The 20,339-nt window shown below is 41.8% G+C and overlaps 1 protein-coding gene and 1 long non-coding RNA gene across 3 annotated transcripts; one reads left to right on the top strand and one right to left on the bottom strand.

The window, feature by feature from the left end:
• Positions 1–111: 111 nt before the first annotated feature.
• On the bottom strand, positions 112–7,832 carry rusf1 (RUS family member 1). Of its 2 annotated transcripts, XM_017487081.2 has the most exons (15): positions 7,729–7,832; positions 5,742–5,894; positions 5,535–5,612; positions 5,326–5,440; positions 5,183–5,228; positions 4,070–4,102; positions 3,876–3,981; positions 3,476–3,577; positions 3,285–3,355; positions 2,982–3,166; positions 2,503–2,560; positions 2,346–2,410; positions 1,551–1,688; positions 816–881; positions 112–312 (listed from the first exon to the last, which is right to left on the bottom strand). In XM_017487081.2, exons 2-15 carry the CDS (start codon positions 5,889–5,891, stop codon positions 227–229), a joined length of 1,299 nt encoding a protein of 432 aa, XP_017342570.1. In that variant the 5' UTR covers positions 5,892–5,894; positions 7,729–7,832; the 3' UTR covers positions 112–226. The 2 variants fall into 2 exon arrangements, with proteins under 2 accessions (XP_017342570.1, XP_053534015.1); XM_053678040.1 differs by lacking the exon at positions 1,551–1,688.
• Positions 7,833–12,137: 4,305 nt separating this feature from the next.
• Positions 12,138–19,806, top strand: LOC124629159 (uncharacterized). The gene is made up of 3 exons (XR_006984062.2): positions 12,138–12,570; positions 17,383–17,574; positions 18,498–19,806. It is a non-coding gene; the product is annotated as an uncharacterized LOC124629159 (long non-coding RNA).
• The last annotated feature ends 533 nt before the right edge of the window (positions 19,807–20,339 follow it).

Genomic DNA, 20,339 nt, shown 5'->3' with positions numbered 1-20,339 from the left:
AAACTGCACCTTACCTGCCTAGCCACCTAAACCGGCTCCATGGAACATTCCCCTGGTGAAGATCTGGGTTTAGTTTTGTTTTCTTTTGAATAATTACGCGAAACCCAGAAGCTCCGTTCTCACCTTTATTCAAAACAAACTGAAAGTATAGCTGTGTTCAGCAGCGCTGGGTCCCTCACAACTGAAAATGTCCCGGAGCACAGAATCGAAGTCTCGGCTCGTTGTCCTAGCCGTCTTTCTTCCTCCACTCCGCTCTCCACTCGTCCCACTGCAGCAGCGTCCGGTCCGTCTGCCACCCGGCTTTCTCCAGACCTGAGTACGAGATGGGGTTATTTATTTATTTATGGGTCAGGAATAAGAAAAAACAGACTTGCCTCAAGTAAACAACGATCAGATTTCACCACGAACAAATTTGAATTCGTGGTTGAATTCTTGATTCCGATTGGTCAGAAGGCGTGGATACACTTTCTATAACAGCAGCTCGGGCAGTAAATAAATAACGTTTATTTAACATTAACGGAAGGAGTCTCCAGTGTCAGAGGGTCAAAGTCCTCAGGACGGATGAGTTAACACGTTAACATGACACGCCGTCTATTTTTTTTTGCTCTTTAAACGTCAATAAAGAGAAAAACCAGAGGCCGGTGAGGGAAGGGCGTATAGCTGCTATGACGTAAGTGAGAACAGGAAGTAACTTGTCTTGGGGGTGTACTACACCGTTAAGAAGTAACCAGAAGTGGATAAAAACTACGACGAGCCGTTCTTTATCAAATCGATCTGGTAATAGACGATTAGATGTTGAAACGTCACTTTCATACCTGTGAGAAAGGGCAGGAAAATTCGCTCCATCAGCTTGTGACTTTCGGAAACCATTTCCCACGAGTCTGGAACAGACGATAACGTTAACGTCGTCCAGCGTGACACCTTGCTCTTCAGTAGTTTATAAATACCACAAAATGAGATAAATAGTGTGTTCTATTAAATATCCAGCACCGTTTAAAAGGGGAAAAAAAAAAAATCACCACTCAGGTGGGTGTGGCCTAATATTCTAATGAGGACCACTGACTGAAAACACCAGTCTGAGAGGAAAGAGCCAAAAAGCGGCGATTATGCAATCGCCATACAAGCTCCGCCCACTTTACAGCGAAAGAAGAGATCTACGTAAAGTACGTTTAGTATTACCAGTTATTAAATTATTCTAAATTTGCACATACGTTTTTCATTTATTATAAACAAAAGATCTATCCATGCATCCATTTTCCACACCACTTATCCTACACAGGGTCACGGGGTGAGCCTGGAGCCTATCCCAGGGGCGGGGGACACCCTGGACACACACGTTCACACACTACGGACAATTTGGAAACGCCAGTCGGCCTACAACACACGTCTTTGGACTGAGGGAGGAAACCGGAGTACCCGGAGGAAACCCCAAAAGCACGGGGAGAACATGCAAAAGGGATTATTATTATTATTATTATTATTATTATTATTATTATTATTATTCATCTTTAGAATTTCTGAAATGAGACTTCAGCCACTTCGTCTCTTACCTCTGATCTCGGACAGGTGTGCGAGAGCTCCGTGCGGTGGTGACGAGCGTAACGCGGCGCTGACGCACACGGCCTGACACGCTGCCATGATCTCATCACGCACCGCCGCATCAGCGCTCAAACACACACACACGCTCCCTACAGAGCAAATCAACACACATGAATACGATTACGCACCAGTTAATAAAGCGGGCCTCGTCACGGCCCGTTTCGAGAAGAACAAGAAGAAGAAGAGGGATTAAAGTGAAAAGGCGGCCATTTTGTTTGGACTACTTTCATATAAACAGTTAAATACTAATGTCGTGTCGTTCTTTAACGAAATGGCTAAGCGCTGTAGTGTAAGAGGAATAAAGCCTTCAGGACAACGTTCTGTTACAAGAAAATCGTCGACTCCAGGCCTCTTCCTCACTCTACCCTGCCGCTGATTATTTTCCTCTAACAGCATAACAGAAGAGGGTTTTATTCCCTGTATAATACATCGTCCCTTTCCTCTGCCGTAACATCTCACAGCGAGAACTGACACATCTGGTGCAGTCCATGAGGATGAGATGCTCTGTAGTACTTAAAGCAGCCGGAGGCCACCAGATACCGACTGTTCCTATTAATATCGACCTCCACTTTATTCAGGGACGCATTATTCCATCTCAGTTCCTCAAACGTCTCTGAAACCCGTTCAGTTCATGTCTCGGTTGTTGAATCTTTTTATGTTAATACGAATATTTACACACGTTAAGGAATATATATATGTGAACACAGCCTGTGTAAATATGAACGCAGTATTACATTTAAAATTACCGTTTTGTACGGCTATGATGTAGGACCCGCCGTTGTTCCTCAAAGCCAGCCGGAGCTCCTGAGGCCTACAAAGCACAAACGAAACAAGCCGCTCGTCTTATTCATCCGATTTATCACGGGTGGTCTGAGGAATAAACTAGCAGAGAAGCGCACGTACCGTTTGATGACGTCTCCCAGTCGGACCCCGAGTCTGACAGGTACTTCCGTTTTGAACTCTAAAAAGAAGGACGTCCGTGAGGAACGGAAACAGACGCTCCGGCTTCAAACCGACGGCAACTCCATCACAGTTCGAACACGGGACATCTTTATACTCGGATCGGTTTGGTCAGAAGGTACAGCTCTGACAGCAATCAGAGCTTTATATATATATATATATATATATATATAAATAATAAAATAAATCACAGGTTTATATCAATGCGCTCATTCTAATACATTATCGTTTCTATAGTAACCAACTATGTCACTAATGTAAACTCTAAATGTCCCCATTTTCTTTAAGAGAAAGCAGGAGTGCTGCATGGGCGCATTTTTAAAGAAGGGGGCGGGGCTTCCAGGGTGTCGGTTCAAAACACGGACACAGCCGTCAATCAGAAATGATAAACTATTTTACATTACAGCGAGCAGGGGCTTTACCCAGAAACACCGGCTCGCTCCGATTGGCTTCCGCTGGACACAGGATCTGTCCGTCGAGCAAGTACCGACGGAGGACGATTGCCAGACGAGCTTCGTTCAGCGTCTCCATGACGACAGACCTGACAGCTTTGTAGTTGGCAAACAGGTGGAGTGCGGTGAAGAGGAAGAAGAGAACGAACGTCAGCCTGGGGAGGACGGAGAACGAAGGCAGCACAAATCAATACTGCAGCTTATATACAGACAAAAAACACACACGGGTTTAAAAAGAAATAAATAAACAATAAACTTGTATTAAAATCTTACACGGGGTTACCAGTGACGAGTGGGATTAGCACTAAGCTAACCAGCAGTCCTGCCAGATTGACCAGCGTTTCCTGTTAGAAGAACTAAGAATCATTTTCCGACAAAGCGCCAGCCATTTTAAGACTGACGATCCCGTCTGAAAAAATTCCATCATTCGCATCAGAGGCGGAGACACAGCCGCGGGGACCAACCTGACTGCCATCTTTAGCAGAGATGTCGGCCATGTTGTTTCTGCGAGCCTGATGGACAGTTAACGCCGCCCTTGTTGCTCCTCCGGCCACGCCCACAATCGACTGGAGCGAAAAAAGAAGACACTCGGTAAACTCATCCGTCATCAAATTTGAATCCAACCTCCAGGCAAAAGCGCGTGCGGAAAACTTTCAGAATATCCATTTTAATCAAATCCCACAATGCACCGCAAGTATTTAGTGTCTTTTTCCTTCCTTAGCTAATGGATGACGGAAGGCGATGTCATCCGGGTTCACACCGAAACGTCATTCAGCTCAGTTATACTAAACATTTATACACAAATCAAATGGAAACTCAAATGGAAACAATGTGGCTTTTAAACTTTACGCCACGCCCTGTTACCTTAAACACTCCAGCCATGCAAACAATAAGCGTGAAGAAAGGCGGGAAGTGAGGCGCGGTGATCTCCATTAACATCGCGGCGTCGTTGAGAACGTCGGCGAAAAGCCTGGAACAGGTTTAAAAACCGCAAAGTTACCCCGAACCTCTCGAATCTTCAAGGAGGAACATTTCCAAAACCGCTCATCGCTCCTCACCTCCATTTTTTGGCTTCCGAGTCCAGTTTGCTCCTGCGAGAGAAAGATAAAAAGAGGACGGCCATGTGTTACACCACAGAGATGTTTGAACGCCGGATTCTAATACGTTTCTATAGCAACGGCTCGTTTCACGGGGACTCGTAAGAATCGCGTAATAGTTGAGATGATGAAGCTTACTGTAAGGAGATGTTTATTTAACATTTAGGGAAGGAGTCTCCAGTGTCAGCGCTTTGTAATCAGAGGTAACATGACGAGCTGCGTTTTTTTATTTTTTTTGGGGGGGGGGTTGGAACAACAGGAACCAGCTTGTTTAAAAAACAGTCCGCGACATTTAATTGTAACTATTTGCAGATCGATCGGCACCTATCGGTTATCGGCGAAAATCCACACCGGTCGTTTTTCCCAGTTGCGTCCGTCGCGTGAGCGTCTGAGAAGCATCCGCTGTCATTTATTATACAGCACGAGAGCGGCCTCTAGAGGCGAAATAAAAACTATCACTGGCAAATTCCGTTGTGTTATTCGAAGTGTTTCTAAAAAAAAAAACTCATTTTGGACGTCTTTATTTTTATTTCTTATTTGGAGTGTTACTTTTTGGTTCAATTTGGATGTACATCTTTTACTGACTTTAATATCTATTAATAGTTAATGTATATTAATATTTATTTCATTTTTTTAAAAAAAGTACAGCACATTTTCATGGTACACTCAGTACTGTTTATTTTTATAATAAAGTTCAGCGATATTATACTTTTAGTGTTACGTTTTCATTGGGTATCCGTTTTAAAAACTATCGGTTGATTAATCGGTTACGGGAAGGTACCGCTCAATTTGGTTTTCGCTATTATCCAGTATCGGTCCACCTCTAGCAACTAGAAATGGATAAAAAGTACACGTCGTTCATTAATCGCTGTAGTTTGAGAGGAGTAAAACACTTTCCTGTTACAGGATAACAACAGCTGGTTTAATCACGACAAAACTCGTATTTAAATGGATCTGAATCGCACCGTAGTGAATCACTGCCGCATTAAATCTACCCCCTCCCCAGAGAGAAACACACACACGTCTTACACAGTATTAACGCGACTAAGCGTCAGAAATCTTGCGAACGCTCACCCTTTAAACCAGGCGAAAAGGATTCTCCCCAACATCCCTGTTCCATCTGAGAGAGGAAAAAAGAAAACAATTCTTATTAACGTATTCATGCACATCAGCACCAACAAAACCACACACACACACACACACACACACACACACACCTCTGAGTAACCAAGTCATTGTCGCTGCAGCAACCGTGGCTTCTTGATTACCGACTCCGACCCCTTGCAGTGTGGCCTGAGTGGCGAGTGTGCCCGAGAGAGAGCTGGAGAAAGCCTTACAGAGGAAAAAACACAAAGGAGGCGTCCATCTTTAAGTCTGAGTGCACTAACATTACCAAGATTCCAACATTCACTAACGTGTAACTAACCTGCAACGTATCCCATAACTGATACTGCAGATAATCCTCACTGACGCTCTCGGGGTAACCCTGAGGCAGGAAAACGTTCTAGAGAAGAAAAGGTCTTAATGCTTTCACGTGCTCAAAGACGTCCAATTACGTATCGTACGTCGAAATTTTTTCTACGATACTCCGTAGTGTAGCGCACCTGTATAAGGACTGACAGAGGTGACGCACCTTGAACGCATCGGTTATCGATTTCCCTCTAGTTACTCGTTCCTGTCCTGTTCTCTCTCTCCGCATCCCTCCATCCTTTATCCGGTATCTCCAGGACTCCTGCGAGCCGTACTTCTCGGTTGCAATCACTCCTCCGCCTCCGTCCGCCATGTCCTGGTAGAAACGAGAGAAACACAAAGAAGAAGAAATGAGCTGATTATGCAGGCTGAAATACGGATCTATAAGGTACAGGCTCCTGATCCTGGAGAACCCCCTGTCCTGCACATTTTTGGGTTTTCCTGCTCCTAATACATCTCCAGTGTGACAATCGTGGGTTCTTCAGGACCAGGGTTGGGAATTATCGCCCTACGCCAGGGTTGCCAAGTCTCACGCATTTACTCTCGAGTAAATCTCACGCCAAATTAAATATCACGCCAACATAAAAATACAACATAGAAGGTTTGGGGTTTAATTAGACCAATGAAGCCCCCAACTTCTTGATTGGACCAGTCTGAATTTCCTCCCGCTCTGTGGAACGTCACTGTATATAAGCCGCCGGAGATGGAGATGTTGAGACGTCGTTGTTAAACGCAAGTGTTTGTGCACACGAATCATTCCATTTACATGTCTACAATAGCATTTATCCATTCATGTAACCTGTGTCAGACAGTTTTATTGAGATTTGAAAGCCAGCTGCGATCATTACAAATACAGAGGAGTATTCTAAAGTGTTTTAAGAAGAGAGGGGGTTAAAAAAAAAAGACACTGGAGAAGACAGGGACGATATTTTAAAGTCACCATCCACTGAAACAGGTAGTCAGGGCAGGACATATGAGTGGCTCCGCCCACTTTTAAAATAGCCAATAGCGTGTCGCTTACCTTATTAATATTTTAATTCGGTAACACGGTCAAAATACAAAGCGAAAAGAAGTCAGCTGCAGAGAACGTGAAACAAAAAAAATATTTAAAAAAGTAACAACAACAATAGAAAAGATCATATTAATGTTTGGGCAGTTACATAAATTTGAAAAGCTTCAGAATTTTTAGCGTTTTCATCAGTTTTTTTTTTGTTGTTGTTTTGTATTCTCACGTTGGAAAGGGTTTAAAAGTACACCCTAAGATCAGTGTTACAGAAGGGTTGGTTTTCTTTTCTTTTCTTTTTTTTTGTTGCTTATTTTGTGTTTGAGTTTCTCTCCTCTTGTGAATGTAAAAAAATATCTAAAAATGCTAAAGTTATCAAACGATTAATGGTGTGATTAATTCTGTTTTTCAGGAAAAATGAGGGTTTTGTAAACAAAGTGCCATGTTGTCGTCACATGTCCATCGTAAAGTCGACCCTAGCCTAGGTAGAGATAACAGATTTATGTTTATAAAGTCACGTCAGGATGATAAATAGTGTTGTTTAAGCCGTCTGGATTGACATGGAGGATTTGATCCGAAAATAATGGAGCTTCTTATGAAAATGAGGATTAAAGCGTTTATCAAAAATGGAAAGACCTTGTACTAAAAGTTGTGGATTTTGTAAGGTTGAATCATTAATATCTACAACTGAAGATTTGATTAAAGTTAGTATGCCACTGAGGATAGACTTCATTTATATATAATTTTTTTTTCTCCATTTACAAGTGTATAATTGCCCAGACTTATCAACTAACAGGTTTACATTTAATATGTGCCCCAGGCTAGGGTGCTGCTTCATTGGTTATCTTTATGTGGCATGCAGTTTGGGACACATCTCTATTCAGGTGGTGTTTCTAATCGCTTTTAAAGAATATATATATATAAAATAAAATAAAACAGTGCACCCTTAATGAAGCCATGTTAGGCATTAGGTGTTAAGCTTCAATTTGAATATACAGGTGTTATACATCCTTCGTTTAAAACACGGACAATATTTCGGTTTTTATGACTTTTTTTTAGTATAAATAATGTTTTATTTTCGCACACATCATAATTCCTACACAAAAGTTTGAATAAATGTTTTTATTTCTAACTCGCATTCACTCACCGCGATTACCAAAATCCACTTCCTTGTTTGTCTTCGCCGCCACGTCGTTCAGGCAGCGTGCTTTCTGATTGGCTAATAGAATGTGACGTGTGGTCCAGGCTTAACCAATAGACTAGAACACAATAGCAAGATGGCGGAAGTGAATTTCCTCAGGAAGTGACAGTCCTAAAGTATTTCTAGCGGTTTAGAGAATGTGTGAATATGAATATATATATATATATATATATATATATATATATATATATATATATATATATATATATATATATATATATATATATATATATACACACACACACACACACACAAATTGCATAGGCTATAAAATGTTGTAAACAAACGGATTTTCCACTGAGAATTATTTTTTAAAATGTGATTAAGCCACCAAATTGGCAGGTTTTACATGAAATATTATTACTGGAATTATTTTTAAAAACATTTTACTTTGATGACAAGTGCATTTCACACACACACACACACACACACACACACACACATTGAACATCATCAGACCCCCTTGCAATTTTGGCACATCTCTGTACTGTCAGCCTGTAGTTTTGCTGCTACTGTACGTAAAAAAATATATTTAATTTCTTGTCACCACTGTCCTCTTCACCTGGCTGCTGCTGCAATAACTGCTATGTCCATATATGGTGTAAGCTAATCTGCTAAATACTATGTCATAGTATGCATGTTTACATTCACATCATTTTTATTATATTGCTATTCTTGTATGTAGCACCGTGGTCCTGGAGGAACGTTGTTTCGTTTCACTGTGTACTGTACCAGCTGTATATGGTTGAAATGACAATAAAACCACTTGACTTGTCTTGACTTAATATTTTATTTAGTTTTATGTATGAAATGAAATTCAAATAGCTCTGCTGAAGAAAAAAACAAACAAACAATAGAAACCCTCATAGAATTTGCAATGGTTTTAATGGTTATAATGGGAATTGTATTGGTTTTAATGGAAACTCTAATGGTCCCTGTGGGTCTCTACTGGTAATTTGCTGCCTTCGATTGGTGGCATGTTACGACTAGTGGATACCATTAAGGACCAATAATGGTAACGGTTTTAACGGTTATCTGATGGTTTGTAATGGTATTTGTAGTGGAAAACATTAGAATTTTTGTGATAGTTTTTCAGTTCAATTAAATTTTTATTTGTAGAGAGCTTTTATCAAGGGACATTGTCTCAAAGCAGCTTTACAGAAACATATAAACACAGGATAGGGATTTTAAGTGTGTGAATTTATCTCTATTGAGCGAGCCCGTGGCGACGGTGGCGGGAAAAAGATGACCCTAAGATCCTGAGATGATATGAGGAAGAAACCTTGAGAGGAACCAGACTCAGAAGGGAACCCGTCCTCATCTGGGTAACGCCGGATAGTGTGAGAAAAGAAAGTTCATTATGGGTTTTATATGAAGTCTGTTTGTTGAACTGATCCACTGTTCATTAAAGGATACTTGAGTTCAAAAATGTATGTGGTAATTGCAGTGTGATAGTTTCTATTCTTTGCTTTCCCGCAGGGATATTTCAAAACGTCTGATGAGAAAGGGCAAACCTGACCTGACTCATGAGAAACAAGAAAGCTTGTGAAAATAACTAAGAAAAGTGACGTGACAGTAATGAGCATAACACCAGGAAACAGTTATTATTTCAGTGTGAGTCATTACATCAACTAAGGAAATGCCCACTTATTAATTATATTGGATTGTGTTTCAGAAAATAAAGCTTTATAGAAATTGAATATGGACAGATTTTGTCATGATTTCCTCTCGAGTCAGTGCTGCACTATTGCACTATCCGAAGTGCATGTGCGTGCACGAGCCAGGTGCGCGAGGGATTAGCGAACGCGTGCTTTTCGGTCTTTCATGACAGTGACTTTGTTTACATTGGACACGTGCTTTTGTTATGGTTACGTTCTGACTCCGCCCCTGTTTTGTCATTGGTTGTTTCCCGAGTGTGTGGCATTATTGTTTTCAGCTGCCAGTGATGAACCCATGATTACGTTTGTCATTTAAACCCCTTGTGTCTCTGTGCAGTTTGTGTAGAACTGAGTTTATGTCCTTACCAAGTGGTTCTTTGTTTCTCGTTTCTCGTTTTGATTTTTGTTGTTTGACCTTGTTTCTCGTTTCGATTCTAGCCTCGCCCCATTTACGCCTGGTTGTTGACCGCCTGACCTTCTGCAAGTTATTCGACCACGCTTTGGATTACTGATTAGGATTTCTCTGCCTATCTCTCTAATAAAGTCTTTTACTGCAATTGCATCCGTCCTCAACTCCATCACGTCCTGGATCGTGACAGATTTCTTGAAGAAAATGCTTAATAAAGTCGAAAATAATACAAATACAGTGGCATTTAGGCTTGGTGTACGTAATAAAACTAGTAATAAAGTATTTCTTAAAATGTTTATAATCAGTAATATTAAAAGTTAATGTATATTTTATTGTCCCCGATTAAGAATGCATTTCTCATAGAAATCTTGAAGATTAAGATGTTTTTCTTGCCCAACAATTTTCAATGCTCCCAACACCAGGTGCGCTTATTTAGATTTAAGCTGTAGAGTTAGGTTCCCATACCATAGCAGCAGCATATAATCTTTTTGCGTAACCCCGTAAAGACGTAGTCTGCGTAAGAACAACAATCCCTGGTGTAGACGAGTGCAAACCCGTTCAGTGTGTGGTAAGTCTGCATTTGAGTAAGGAGTTGGTCTTATATAACCACTTGACGATGGTCACTTATACACATACATATACATATTCCTTTTCACATTTTGTGGAAACTATGGATGGAAAATATCCGATATCTGAAAACTGTCTATTTTTTTTTAAAAAAAGAACGTTTTTGACTAGCTGGTCAAAATTAGTCAGAAATGCATGAACTGAGATGAACCTGAACGCGAGTCAAGACAGAGAGAAGAGCAGTCTATAAATAAAGCTGTGGGAAGGAATGTAAGTGTAGTGGCTTGGTGGTTAGCACGTCCGCCTCTAGGGTCCGGGGTTCGATTCCCACTGTGGTCCTGTGTGTGTGGAGTTTGCGTGTTCTCCCCGTGCTGCGGGGGTTTCCTCCGGGTACTCCGGTTTCCTCCCCCAGTCCAAAGACATCCATAGTAGGCTGATTGGTGTGTCTAAAGTGTCCGTAGTGTATGAATCTGTGTGTGAGTGTGATTGTTGCCCTGCGATGGACTGGCACCCTCTCCAGGGTGTACCCCGCCTTGTGCCCCATGCTTCCTGGGATAGGCTCCAGTTCCCCCGTGGCCCTGTCGAAGGAGTACGCAGTTGAAGATGGATGGATGGATGGACGGATGGATTTGCAGAGCATATTTCATACACAGAGGTAATTCAGTGGGCTTTAAACAGACTACAATGAAGCGTATAAAGGAAGGTTAAGAGAGATAAATGATTGAGTTTACTGAAAGGCACAGGAAAACAGAACGGTTGTGTCGTGGGGATTTCCTCTTCCTGGCCAAGCTTCTGCTTTACCAGACTTGTGAAACATCGATCATTGCAGCCCAGATTGTGTAAAACTGGATTCGAATCTAAAAACCCTTTAGATTTAGATTTAGATTTAGAAAAATCCTAAGAAGGATTTTTATTTAGGGGAAAAGAAAGTGCTTTTATTTCATTGTTAAGAAATTAAGAACGTTTGTGTGGGATGTTTCAACACCATTAGTGAGAGAAAGAGAGAGAGTGTGTGTGAGAGAGAGAAGAAGAAGATAAAGTGCCAAAACAAAGACAAAAGAAAGACAAGAGGCTGTGCCAGCAGTGCACACTAAATAAAATAAAATAAAAAAAATAAAATAGAGACAGACATCCTCATTTAATCACTAAATATAACCTCATCCCAAACGAATTCTTCACCAACATGAACAGAATCATCCCCAATTTAGCTGCTTCGCAGACCCCGGCAAACTGCCCCACCTACTGGGGGAGCCGCAAACTAGCAGCACAGTACACACACCTGCCTCCAGGTGAGGGACAGGGAGTGAACACACACACACACACACACACACACACACACCAATGGTAGCAGAGCTGCCATGCGAGGCTCTAACTTTGCCATCGGGAGCAATTTGGGGCTCGGTGTCTCGCCCAAGGACACTTCAGCATGTGGAGTCACGTGGGCCGGGAATCGAACCTCCAACTCTATGATTAGTGGACAACCCGCTCTACCACCTGATCCACAGCCGCACGATAGTGGCTCTGTTTGTCTGTATTGTTGAATGTTTGTACAGTTGTTTCTATTTATTCATTCATTTCTGTCGTTATTTTCTAGTGTGTCTGTACCCAAGCTTTAGCGATACAAATGTTAATATTTGTCATTCCAGTAAAGCAACCTTTTGACTTTGACAGTAAGAGATGGGGGGAGGAGAGAGAGAGAGAGAGAGAGAGAGAGAGAGATTTAAAGGAGGTGTGGTGTACTCCGTCACTCAGAGGCGTGTCTCTGAACTCTAAGGATCAAAGGAAATGAAATATTTCTTTAATCTGAGCGCGCGCGCACACACACACGCACACACTACCTGTCTCGCGCGCGGTCTCTCTCGCTCTCTCACAGACGGATTTATTTATTTGAGTATTTATGATTTTTATTGGATGTACAGTTACAGTACAGACTTTCTGAGCAGAACTCGCACAGGAGGAGCCCCACAGGAAGAGTCCCACAGGAAGAGTCCCACAGGAGGAGTCCCACAGGAGGAGTCCCACAGGAGGAGTCCCACAGGAGGAGTCCCACAGGAGGAGTCCGGATCCCGGAGTACAGCAGCGGGGTTGGTATGAGACGGTGAAGAGCGTGCGCAGGAATTTCAGCCTTCACTGATTTCAAGTCCTGACGAGTGTGTGAGTATATAACTCTCTCAGCTCCTCTTCACTCTCCACACACCACACCACTGACACAGAAACATTCAACACAGCATCAGGTCCTAAACCTAAAAATGAACACGTGTGTACGTGTGTGTGTGTGTGTGTGTGTGTGTTCCTCAGTGAGTGGCACAGATTGAACAGTAATCAGAGTTCGGCTTACACCTGCGTATTTACCTACATCACACTGTAGACGCACACACACACACACACACACACACACACACACACACAAGAATGTCACACAGGGTTTGTTTTTGTTTTGTAATTTACAACCTCTTAAATGTGTACCAATGTAAATGTTTTACACGAGGGGTACCGAGAAAAAAATTCAAGTCGGGGGGAAAAAAAGAAAGACAAAAGAAGAAAGAAAGAAGAGCAGTAGTTTAATATACAAAGGGAAGAGGGAGTAGAGAAAGACAGGAAAGAACGAAAGAAAGAAAAGAAAGAAGAGCAGTAGTTTAATATAAAAAAGAAAGAGGGGGTAGAGAAAGAAAGAAAAGAAAGAAAGAAAGAAAGAAAGAAAGAAAGAAGAGTAGTAGTTTAATATAAAAAAGGAAAGAGTGAGTAGAGAAAGACAGGAAAGAAAGAAAGACAGAAAAGAAAGAAAGAAAGAAAGAAGAGCAGTAGTTTAATATAAACAAAGAAAGAGGGAGTAGAGAAAGAAAGAAAAGAAAGAAAGAAAGAAAGAAAGAAAGAAAGAAGAGCAGTAGTTTAATATAAAAAAGAAAGAGGGAGTAGAGAAAGACAGAAAAGAACGAAAGAACTAACAGCAGGACAACAGAAAATGACAGAGGGACAGAATGACGGAAAGAAAAAGAGGGGTAGATGAAAGGAAAAGGAAGAAAGGGAAGAAAATATGTGATAATAAAATGTTTGATTCTCAGCATGTTGTAAATCTCCTCACATCCGCTCACTTTTTTTCGTTTGCTTTCTGTTTGAAAGAAACTCCTGACGTCACTTTTTCAAGTAGCCCCCGCCCCCCCCCCCCACTGCTCCCCCCCCCCACTGCTCCCCCCCCCCCCCACTGCTCCCCCCAGTAGAAACCCACGCTGTGACTCAGAAGCCGCGCCTTTAAAAAGCATCCCATAAAACAAGACGTGTAAACCGTGCTGGAAACTACAGAGCTCACAGTGCTGTAACACACACACACACACACACACACACACACACACACACACACACACACACAGACAGGTAGACCACAGGGTGTGGTAAGATACACTTCTGATAATAAACCCTTATTACAGGGGCTTTATGCTCGCTCTTTATAAGCAACCTGTAGCTTCCCCTCCGAAAGTACTGGAACGGCAAGGCTAATCCTTCTGTTTTGGGATGGAAAGATTAATATGAGACAAAAAGATCAAATTTCATATCCTGTATATAAACAAACAACTTCGAACGTGGCAACCTCGGTGGACGACCACCCACCCGACTTGTTTTTGGTGAGCAAAAATACTGGAACATGTGACTGCCCGGTGTTTCCTGTAGCCTCAGGTGAGCCCTGTTAGATTGATCGTTTGAACGGTTAATAGCTCTGAACGTCTACTCTTGCTTTGAGCTCTGGGGTTCACCTGTGAAGATGGCATTTGTTGTTAAAAAGGGTAAACCAACATGAAGACCAGAGAGCCGTCTATGGGAGAAAAGCGAGCCATTTCGAAGCCTTTCAGAGGGGACTGCAAGTCAGGGTTATAATCTTATTATACTGCATGTGCTGCGTGTCTAGAACACTTGAAGATCATCTCTCTCTCTATATATATATATATATATTAAATGAACACAACAGGCCTCATTTATCAAGCAGGATATGAACGGATTTCTTCGTAAACAGTTCGTATAAACGTTCACGCAAGATCTTTAGCAGGATCTCATGCTAGTTCTTTAGGTCAGGGAGCTAAAAGAGTACCATTGAGAATATTTATCAATTAAAGAAGATAAAAATGTATTTATTTTTTGCTAAATCGAGCCAACATAGACCCATGAATTAAGAAAACTACAATGAATCAGTGGCGTATACACGGACGACGGGCCGTAAACAGACGCCTCCGCTGACAAAAGATCGAGCGCTCATTTATTATTATCTTGAGCTTTGATGGAGTTTTGTGGGCGTCGCTGCAAACGCGCATGCAAATGAGCCGTGTAGGTCATGTGGAGCGTCCGCCATACAACGAGTTACGATGGAAAACGTAACACTATCACACACACACACACACACACACACACCGACGTCCGGGTCATAGAAGAGTAAAATCAACGCCTTCTGAAGCAACATAATTCCGTATATAAAGTGTGTGAGATGTTTGCTCGTCCAAGTCAAAGTCCAAGTCTTTCACGTTAACCCGAACCCCAGGATTTCAGCACTCCTTCTTTTCATCACCGCTTCCGAGCCCGTCGGACCGGGCGTCCTGCAGATCCAGTTTGCAGCTGGTTCAATCCAGAGACTCTCACACAACACTGCACCCCTGAGCAAGAATAATAGCTGCTCCCTCAAACACACCTGACAGGATTCACCTGTGACGTGGAGGGACAGATAAGGGGGGGACTGAGAGAGAGAGAGGTGGAGAGAGAGAGAGAAAGAGAGAGAGAGAGGTGAAGAGAAAGAGATAAACAAACAGAGAGAGAGAGACAGAGAGAGAGAGGTGAAGAGAAAGAGATAAACAAACACACAGAGAGAGAGACAGAGAGAGAGAGGTGAAGAGAAAGAGATAAACAAACACAGAGAGAGAGAGAGAGAGAGAGAGAGAGAGAGAGAGAGGTGACGAGAAAGAGATAAACAAACACAGAGAGAGAGAGAGAGAGAGAGAGAGGTGGAGAGAAAGAGATAAACAAACACAGAGAGAGAGAGAGAGAGAGAGTTGAAGAGAAAGAGATAAACAAACACAGAGAGAGAGAGAGAGAGACAGAGAGAGTTGAAGAGAAAGAGATAAACAAACACAGAGAGAGAGAGAGAGAGAGAGAGAGAGAGAGAGAGAGAGATAAACAAACACAGAGAGAGAGAGAGAGAGAAACAGTGAAATACAGATGTGTGTTTCTGAGAGAATTCTCTCTCATCTACATTTCAGTCTCTCTCTCTGTTTCTTTCTGTCTGTCTCTCTCCATCTGTCTCTTTTGTAGTCTCTCTCTCTCAGTCGTTCTCTCTGTCTGTCAGTTCCTCTCCACCTGTTTATCTGTCTGTCTCTCTCCATCCAAGTCTATATTCTCTACCGGTCTCTCACTCTCGGTCTGTCCGTCTCTCTTTCTGCCCGTCTCGTTCTATCTTCCTCGGTCTCTCCCTCATTCTCGCGCCCGTTTGTTTTTCATTTTTCCTGTCCTCTTTTTGTATCTCTCTCTCTCTCTCTCTCTCTCTCTCCGTGTACAAACAGAAAGGTGAATCTGAGGTAAACTGATAGTGTTACAGTAAGTGTCACGGCATGTGGGTGTGTGTGTGTGTGTGTAACCTGAACTCTTTGTATCAGTGCCACAGTTTCGTTGTGATGCCACGGTTTTTCCTGATCATCCAGCTTTTACAGCTTGACAAACCTTCAAGCAACACACACACACACACACACACACACATACACCCTAAACGCAATAGTAACAAAACCACGAAAACAACAAACAGACTCTCGAACAAGGCTGACGTTGATAGAGGTGTATTCTCTCGCTTAAATTAAAAAAAAAAAAAATTCGACAATTAGAGCTGATAATTAGCTCTAAAGTAAAAATATATTTTTTATCACACATGAAGCACCATATTTCTCTCATCTACGCTTCTAAACCGCTTAAATCATCACGCCACTTCTCCGAGCCGTCTAACCCACCGTACGAAAGTAGGAGGCGTGGCCAAAACTTTAAAAGTAGAGAACAAATTTTCTTTATTTTTCTTCTTACATTCGCCGTTATTGAAGTGTGCATGTATAAACTGTGTTCTCGAGCCAAACAAGGTTTTTTTTTTTTATTATGTGTGTGTGTGTGTGTGTGTGCATGTGAGATGCTAAACTACAAGTTAATAAGCTTCCATTGCTACTTATTAACCTTATAGCAAACAGTCAGGTCCATAAGTATTTGGACATCAACACAATTTTAGCTCTCTGTACTCCATTCTCACAGGCTCAAAAGTAATCGGACAGTCGCCCGCTCAGCAGTTTCGTGTCCAGCTGTTTCCCGTACACTTCTTTCCTAAACTTCTTCTTTCTTGAATTCTTCTTCTTCCGTTTTTTTAATCGAAGCTCAAGGTTTCAAGAGCAACCTCCCTTCTGTGTAAAACGCGAACCCCGTTTCCTCTCTCTAAACACGTTTCCTGTACATTCAACTCCTTTTAGAAGAAGAAAAAAAAAAGAAAAAAAAACAGACTTTCTTGTTTAATTTCTCTGCAGCTCCTTCCAGACATGCGGATTTAGAAATGCAAGTCGTTGAGGTGGACGTATCGTTAACGTAGTACTTAAACACTATCTTTCCTTTTTTATGTTTTCTTTTTTTCTCTCTCTCCCGATAATACAAAATTTTTTTTTAAAGTTTGGTAGCTGTTGATGTTTTTCACAGCCTCAAGCCACACTGTAACCTCAAGTGTTGCTTGTTTTGGTAGTAGATGAGGATATGACACTGTGTGGTTGGTGTGTGTGTGTGTGTGTGTGTGTGTGTGTATGTGTGTGTGTGAGAAACCAAAGGGAGGGTGTTATCGCGAAGACAAAAATGAAAATGAAAGACGACATGAGAAGAAAAGGACTCTTGTGACGGAGACTATACAGTAAATATGAGTCACTGGTGTTACTGGTCATGACGCTGTGTTGTTTGTGTTCATTCCCAATGTAGGAAACAATGACGACCTTAAACCACGAATCAAACATCAGCACTCCGCTGACTCAAACGAAGAAGTCGGTGGATGTGGAGAAAGGCTCTGACGGTCAACACCTTCCAGTGAAAGACTACAGGAAACTGGCCATCTGCAGCATCATATGCGGCCTGTCCTGTGTTGGCATAGTGTCTCTCATTTACTCAGTTAAGGTAATTAACACACACACACACACACACACACACACACACACCTTACACTAACATTCCACCACACAGCAACATATTACTAACCTACTATTAGCACAAACACACTTACTCACACAAGTAGGCTTGCATACAGTGCCCTCCAAAAGTATCGGAACAGAAAGGCTGATTCATTTGATTGCGCTATACACCACCGGCGTTTGTGTTTGAGATCAAAAGACGGAGGTGAGACGAGGGTTTAGGGTTTCAGCTTTTATTTCCTGGTGTTTACACCTAGACGTGTTAAACAACATAAAACATAGGACCTTTTGTAACGGACCACACGATTTTTGAGCCTGTTTCAGAAGCCCAAGCCATGACGCTACCTCCACCATGTTTCACAGACGAGCTTGTATGCTTTGGATCATGAGCAGATCCTGCCCTCTGGAGGTTGTCGGTGGTGTCACTTATTTTTTTTTTGGGGGGGGGGGGGTTCTTCACAGCTCTCTCCCAGTGTTTGTGTCATTTGTTGTTTTTCTTGGCCGAACAGTTCGGTGAGTGTTGCTCAGTACACCATTGGTTTCTTTCATTTTCGAAGCAAGAAAACTAAAAGGTGTTCCGCAACGCAGACCTGGGAAATACTGCTCGACTGTATGAAAGACCAGAACTTCACATCAGGACTTAAGACCCTGCACTAAATTCCCGTTTAGTCCAAAAATAGCCTCAACCCTCTTTTGCAACAAAGTTAAGAATCCATCCTAGGACATAAAATATGTAAATACTTAACTCACTAATTCCTCTAGACACACTTCATTAAAAAGATTTTTTTAAAAACACAGTCAAAGAACAAGCGTTTTATAATTCAACACATCTGAAAACGGATATTTTTTTTTTACACAAATAATTCTCAAATCCATTTAACCTCGTGTCTTCTTTCTCATTCTCGCCAGACTCGGGAGTCCAACAAGAAGTACGGTGGTGAAGCGCCGAACAAAGCCAAGGAATATTCTAGAAAAACCCTACAATGGGGAATAGGAGCCATCGTTGCATGGTGTGGTCTTCTTATTCTCACCCCACTGCTGTTGGGACTGCTGTCATACCTTCTGACGTTTATAAACTGAAGCGCAGTTCATCAAAAACGCCAAATGGAGAACATCTGTGCCCAAGAAATGCACAACTCATTGGCGTCATGGACCTCCAAATAAACAAACAAGACAGATAGGGATCCAAAGCTGCCCAGCTGAGACACAGAGACCTCAAAAAACTTTCAAATGCAGACCTGAAAACGCCGAGACAAAAAGACCGAACTGAAACATGGAGTCCAAAAAGACATCACGCCAAACAAGAGGTGTGAAAGCCACAAACCCGACACGAACCGCATCAAAGAGGATTCCTCCACCGTCACCTCCACCTCCACCAAGGCTAGTCCGTCTAACCGGTAACTGGAATCAAACTTGATAGAAGCCCCAAACCCCAAGCAGCTCCACATAGAACGCAGCATTAATTTTTTGGCAGCATTTGCACTTCTAAGATTTCCCATTTGGACAGCAGTTGCTCGTTTTGCTCAAAACACCTGAACCAAAAGCGGTAAAGTCGAGATGAACCTTTTTTGAGCTTGCTTTATCACTGTGGTGGATTTATACAGGGTGTGTAGAACGTTTCTGACCTCATGGACCACTGAGCATTAATCCATTTCAGATTATACACACACACACACACACACACACATATATATATATATATAAAATATATACGCATTATAGGAAGTGTGTTTATTCAGAATCGCTGAAGGAATGAGCGCTGGTAACTTTCCACGAATGAACAAATAATTGTTGTTTGTTTTGTTTTTAAAGTGTTGTCGGTTTTCGCGTTGTTTACCTGTTACGTGTATAAAGTGTCACCCGAGCTCGCCTCAAACCGAATACAAATGAGACGCGGTCTAAAGACAAAAGATTCTCATGTGCAGTATAACCCTCTTACACTTACTTATGTTCCAGTTTACGAGACAGTAAATACTTTTAAGTATTAGGTCACAGTATGCAGTTTGAGACTGTTGTCATTGCACATGTCAAAAAGCCCCCCCCCCTCCTTCCTCCCCCCCCCCCCTTCCTCCCCCCCTACAAAAAGCACAAGATTGTGTTACAGTTCTCATAACACTATTATTTTAGCTACCGTTGTACGCTTTCTTTTTTGTTGTTGCTGTTTTTTTTTAAATACCGTGAACATTAAAGAACATACTTTCCAACTGTTTACAAGCAACTTGTTCAATTTAATAAGTTTAAACAATAAAAAAAAAACCCACAAGGAATATATTACATAGAAAACAATTCCCCTTCACCTGTTTCTGGAACAGCCACGCGGGCTGCTCTTGTAGCTACAAGTTATAGTTTGTACTTATTATTTAATAATAAAAAAAGAATAATAAAAACACACGACATGGCGTGGAGTCGACTTTGTACGGCACGAGAGAAACCTCAGGTATTGCGACAGAGATTATTATTTAAAAAAAAAAAAAAAAACAAACAAACAAAAAAAAAAAAACGATAAACAAGTGTTCTGTCTTCCTATTTTACAAAAGCATTTACACACGACACGAGATGGTCACGGAAAAAAATGAAAAAGTAACACACACACACACACACACACACACACACACACACACACACACACACACACACACACACCCTGAGAGACCGAGTGAACTATTCAGGCATCCCCACGACTTAATGAACAGTACAGATGCATTTATTTATTTATTTATTTGTTTGTTTGTTTGTTTATTTATTTACCGT

Source organism: Ictalurus punctatus, chromosome 2 (genome assembly GCF_001660625.3).
Source record: "Ictalurus punctatus breed USDA103 chromosome 2, Coco_2.0, whole genome shotgun sequence".
NCBI classification, from domain to species: domain Eukaryota; kingdom Metazoa; phylum Chordata; class Actinopteri; order Siluriformes; family Ictaluridae; genus Ictalurus; species Ictalurus punctatus.
Note: the sequence above shows the minus strand (reverse complement) of the source record. Positions and strands in the feature narration are given on the sequence as shown.

Coding starts and splice junctions, on each gene's coding strand:
- rusf1 (XM_017487081.2), bottom strand. CDS start 5,891: ATGGCGGACGGAGGCGGAGGAGTGATTGCAACCGAGAAGTACGGCTCG. Junction 3,982..4,069: donor TCGGAAGCCAAAAAATGGAG/GTGAGGAGCGAT, acceptor AACCTGTTCCAG/GCTTTTCGCCGACGTTCTCA. Junction 882..1,550: donor ACACCTGTCCGAGATCAGAG/GTAAGAGACGAA, acceptor CGTCTGTTCCAG/ACTCGTGGGAAATGGTTTCC.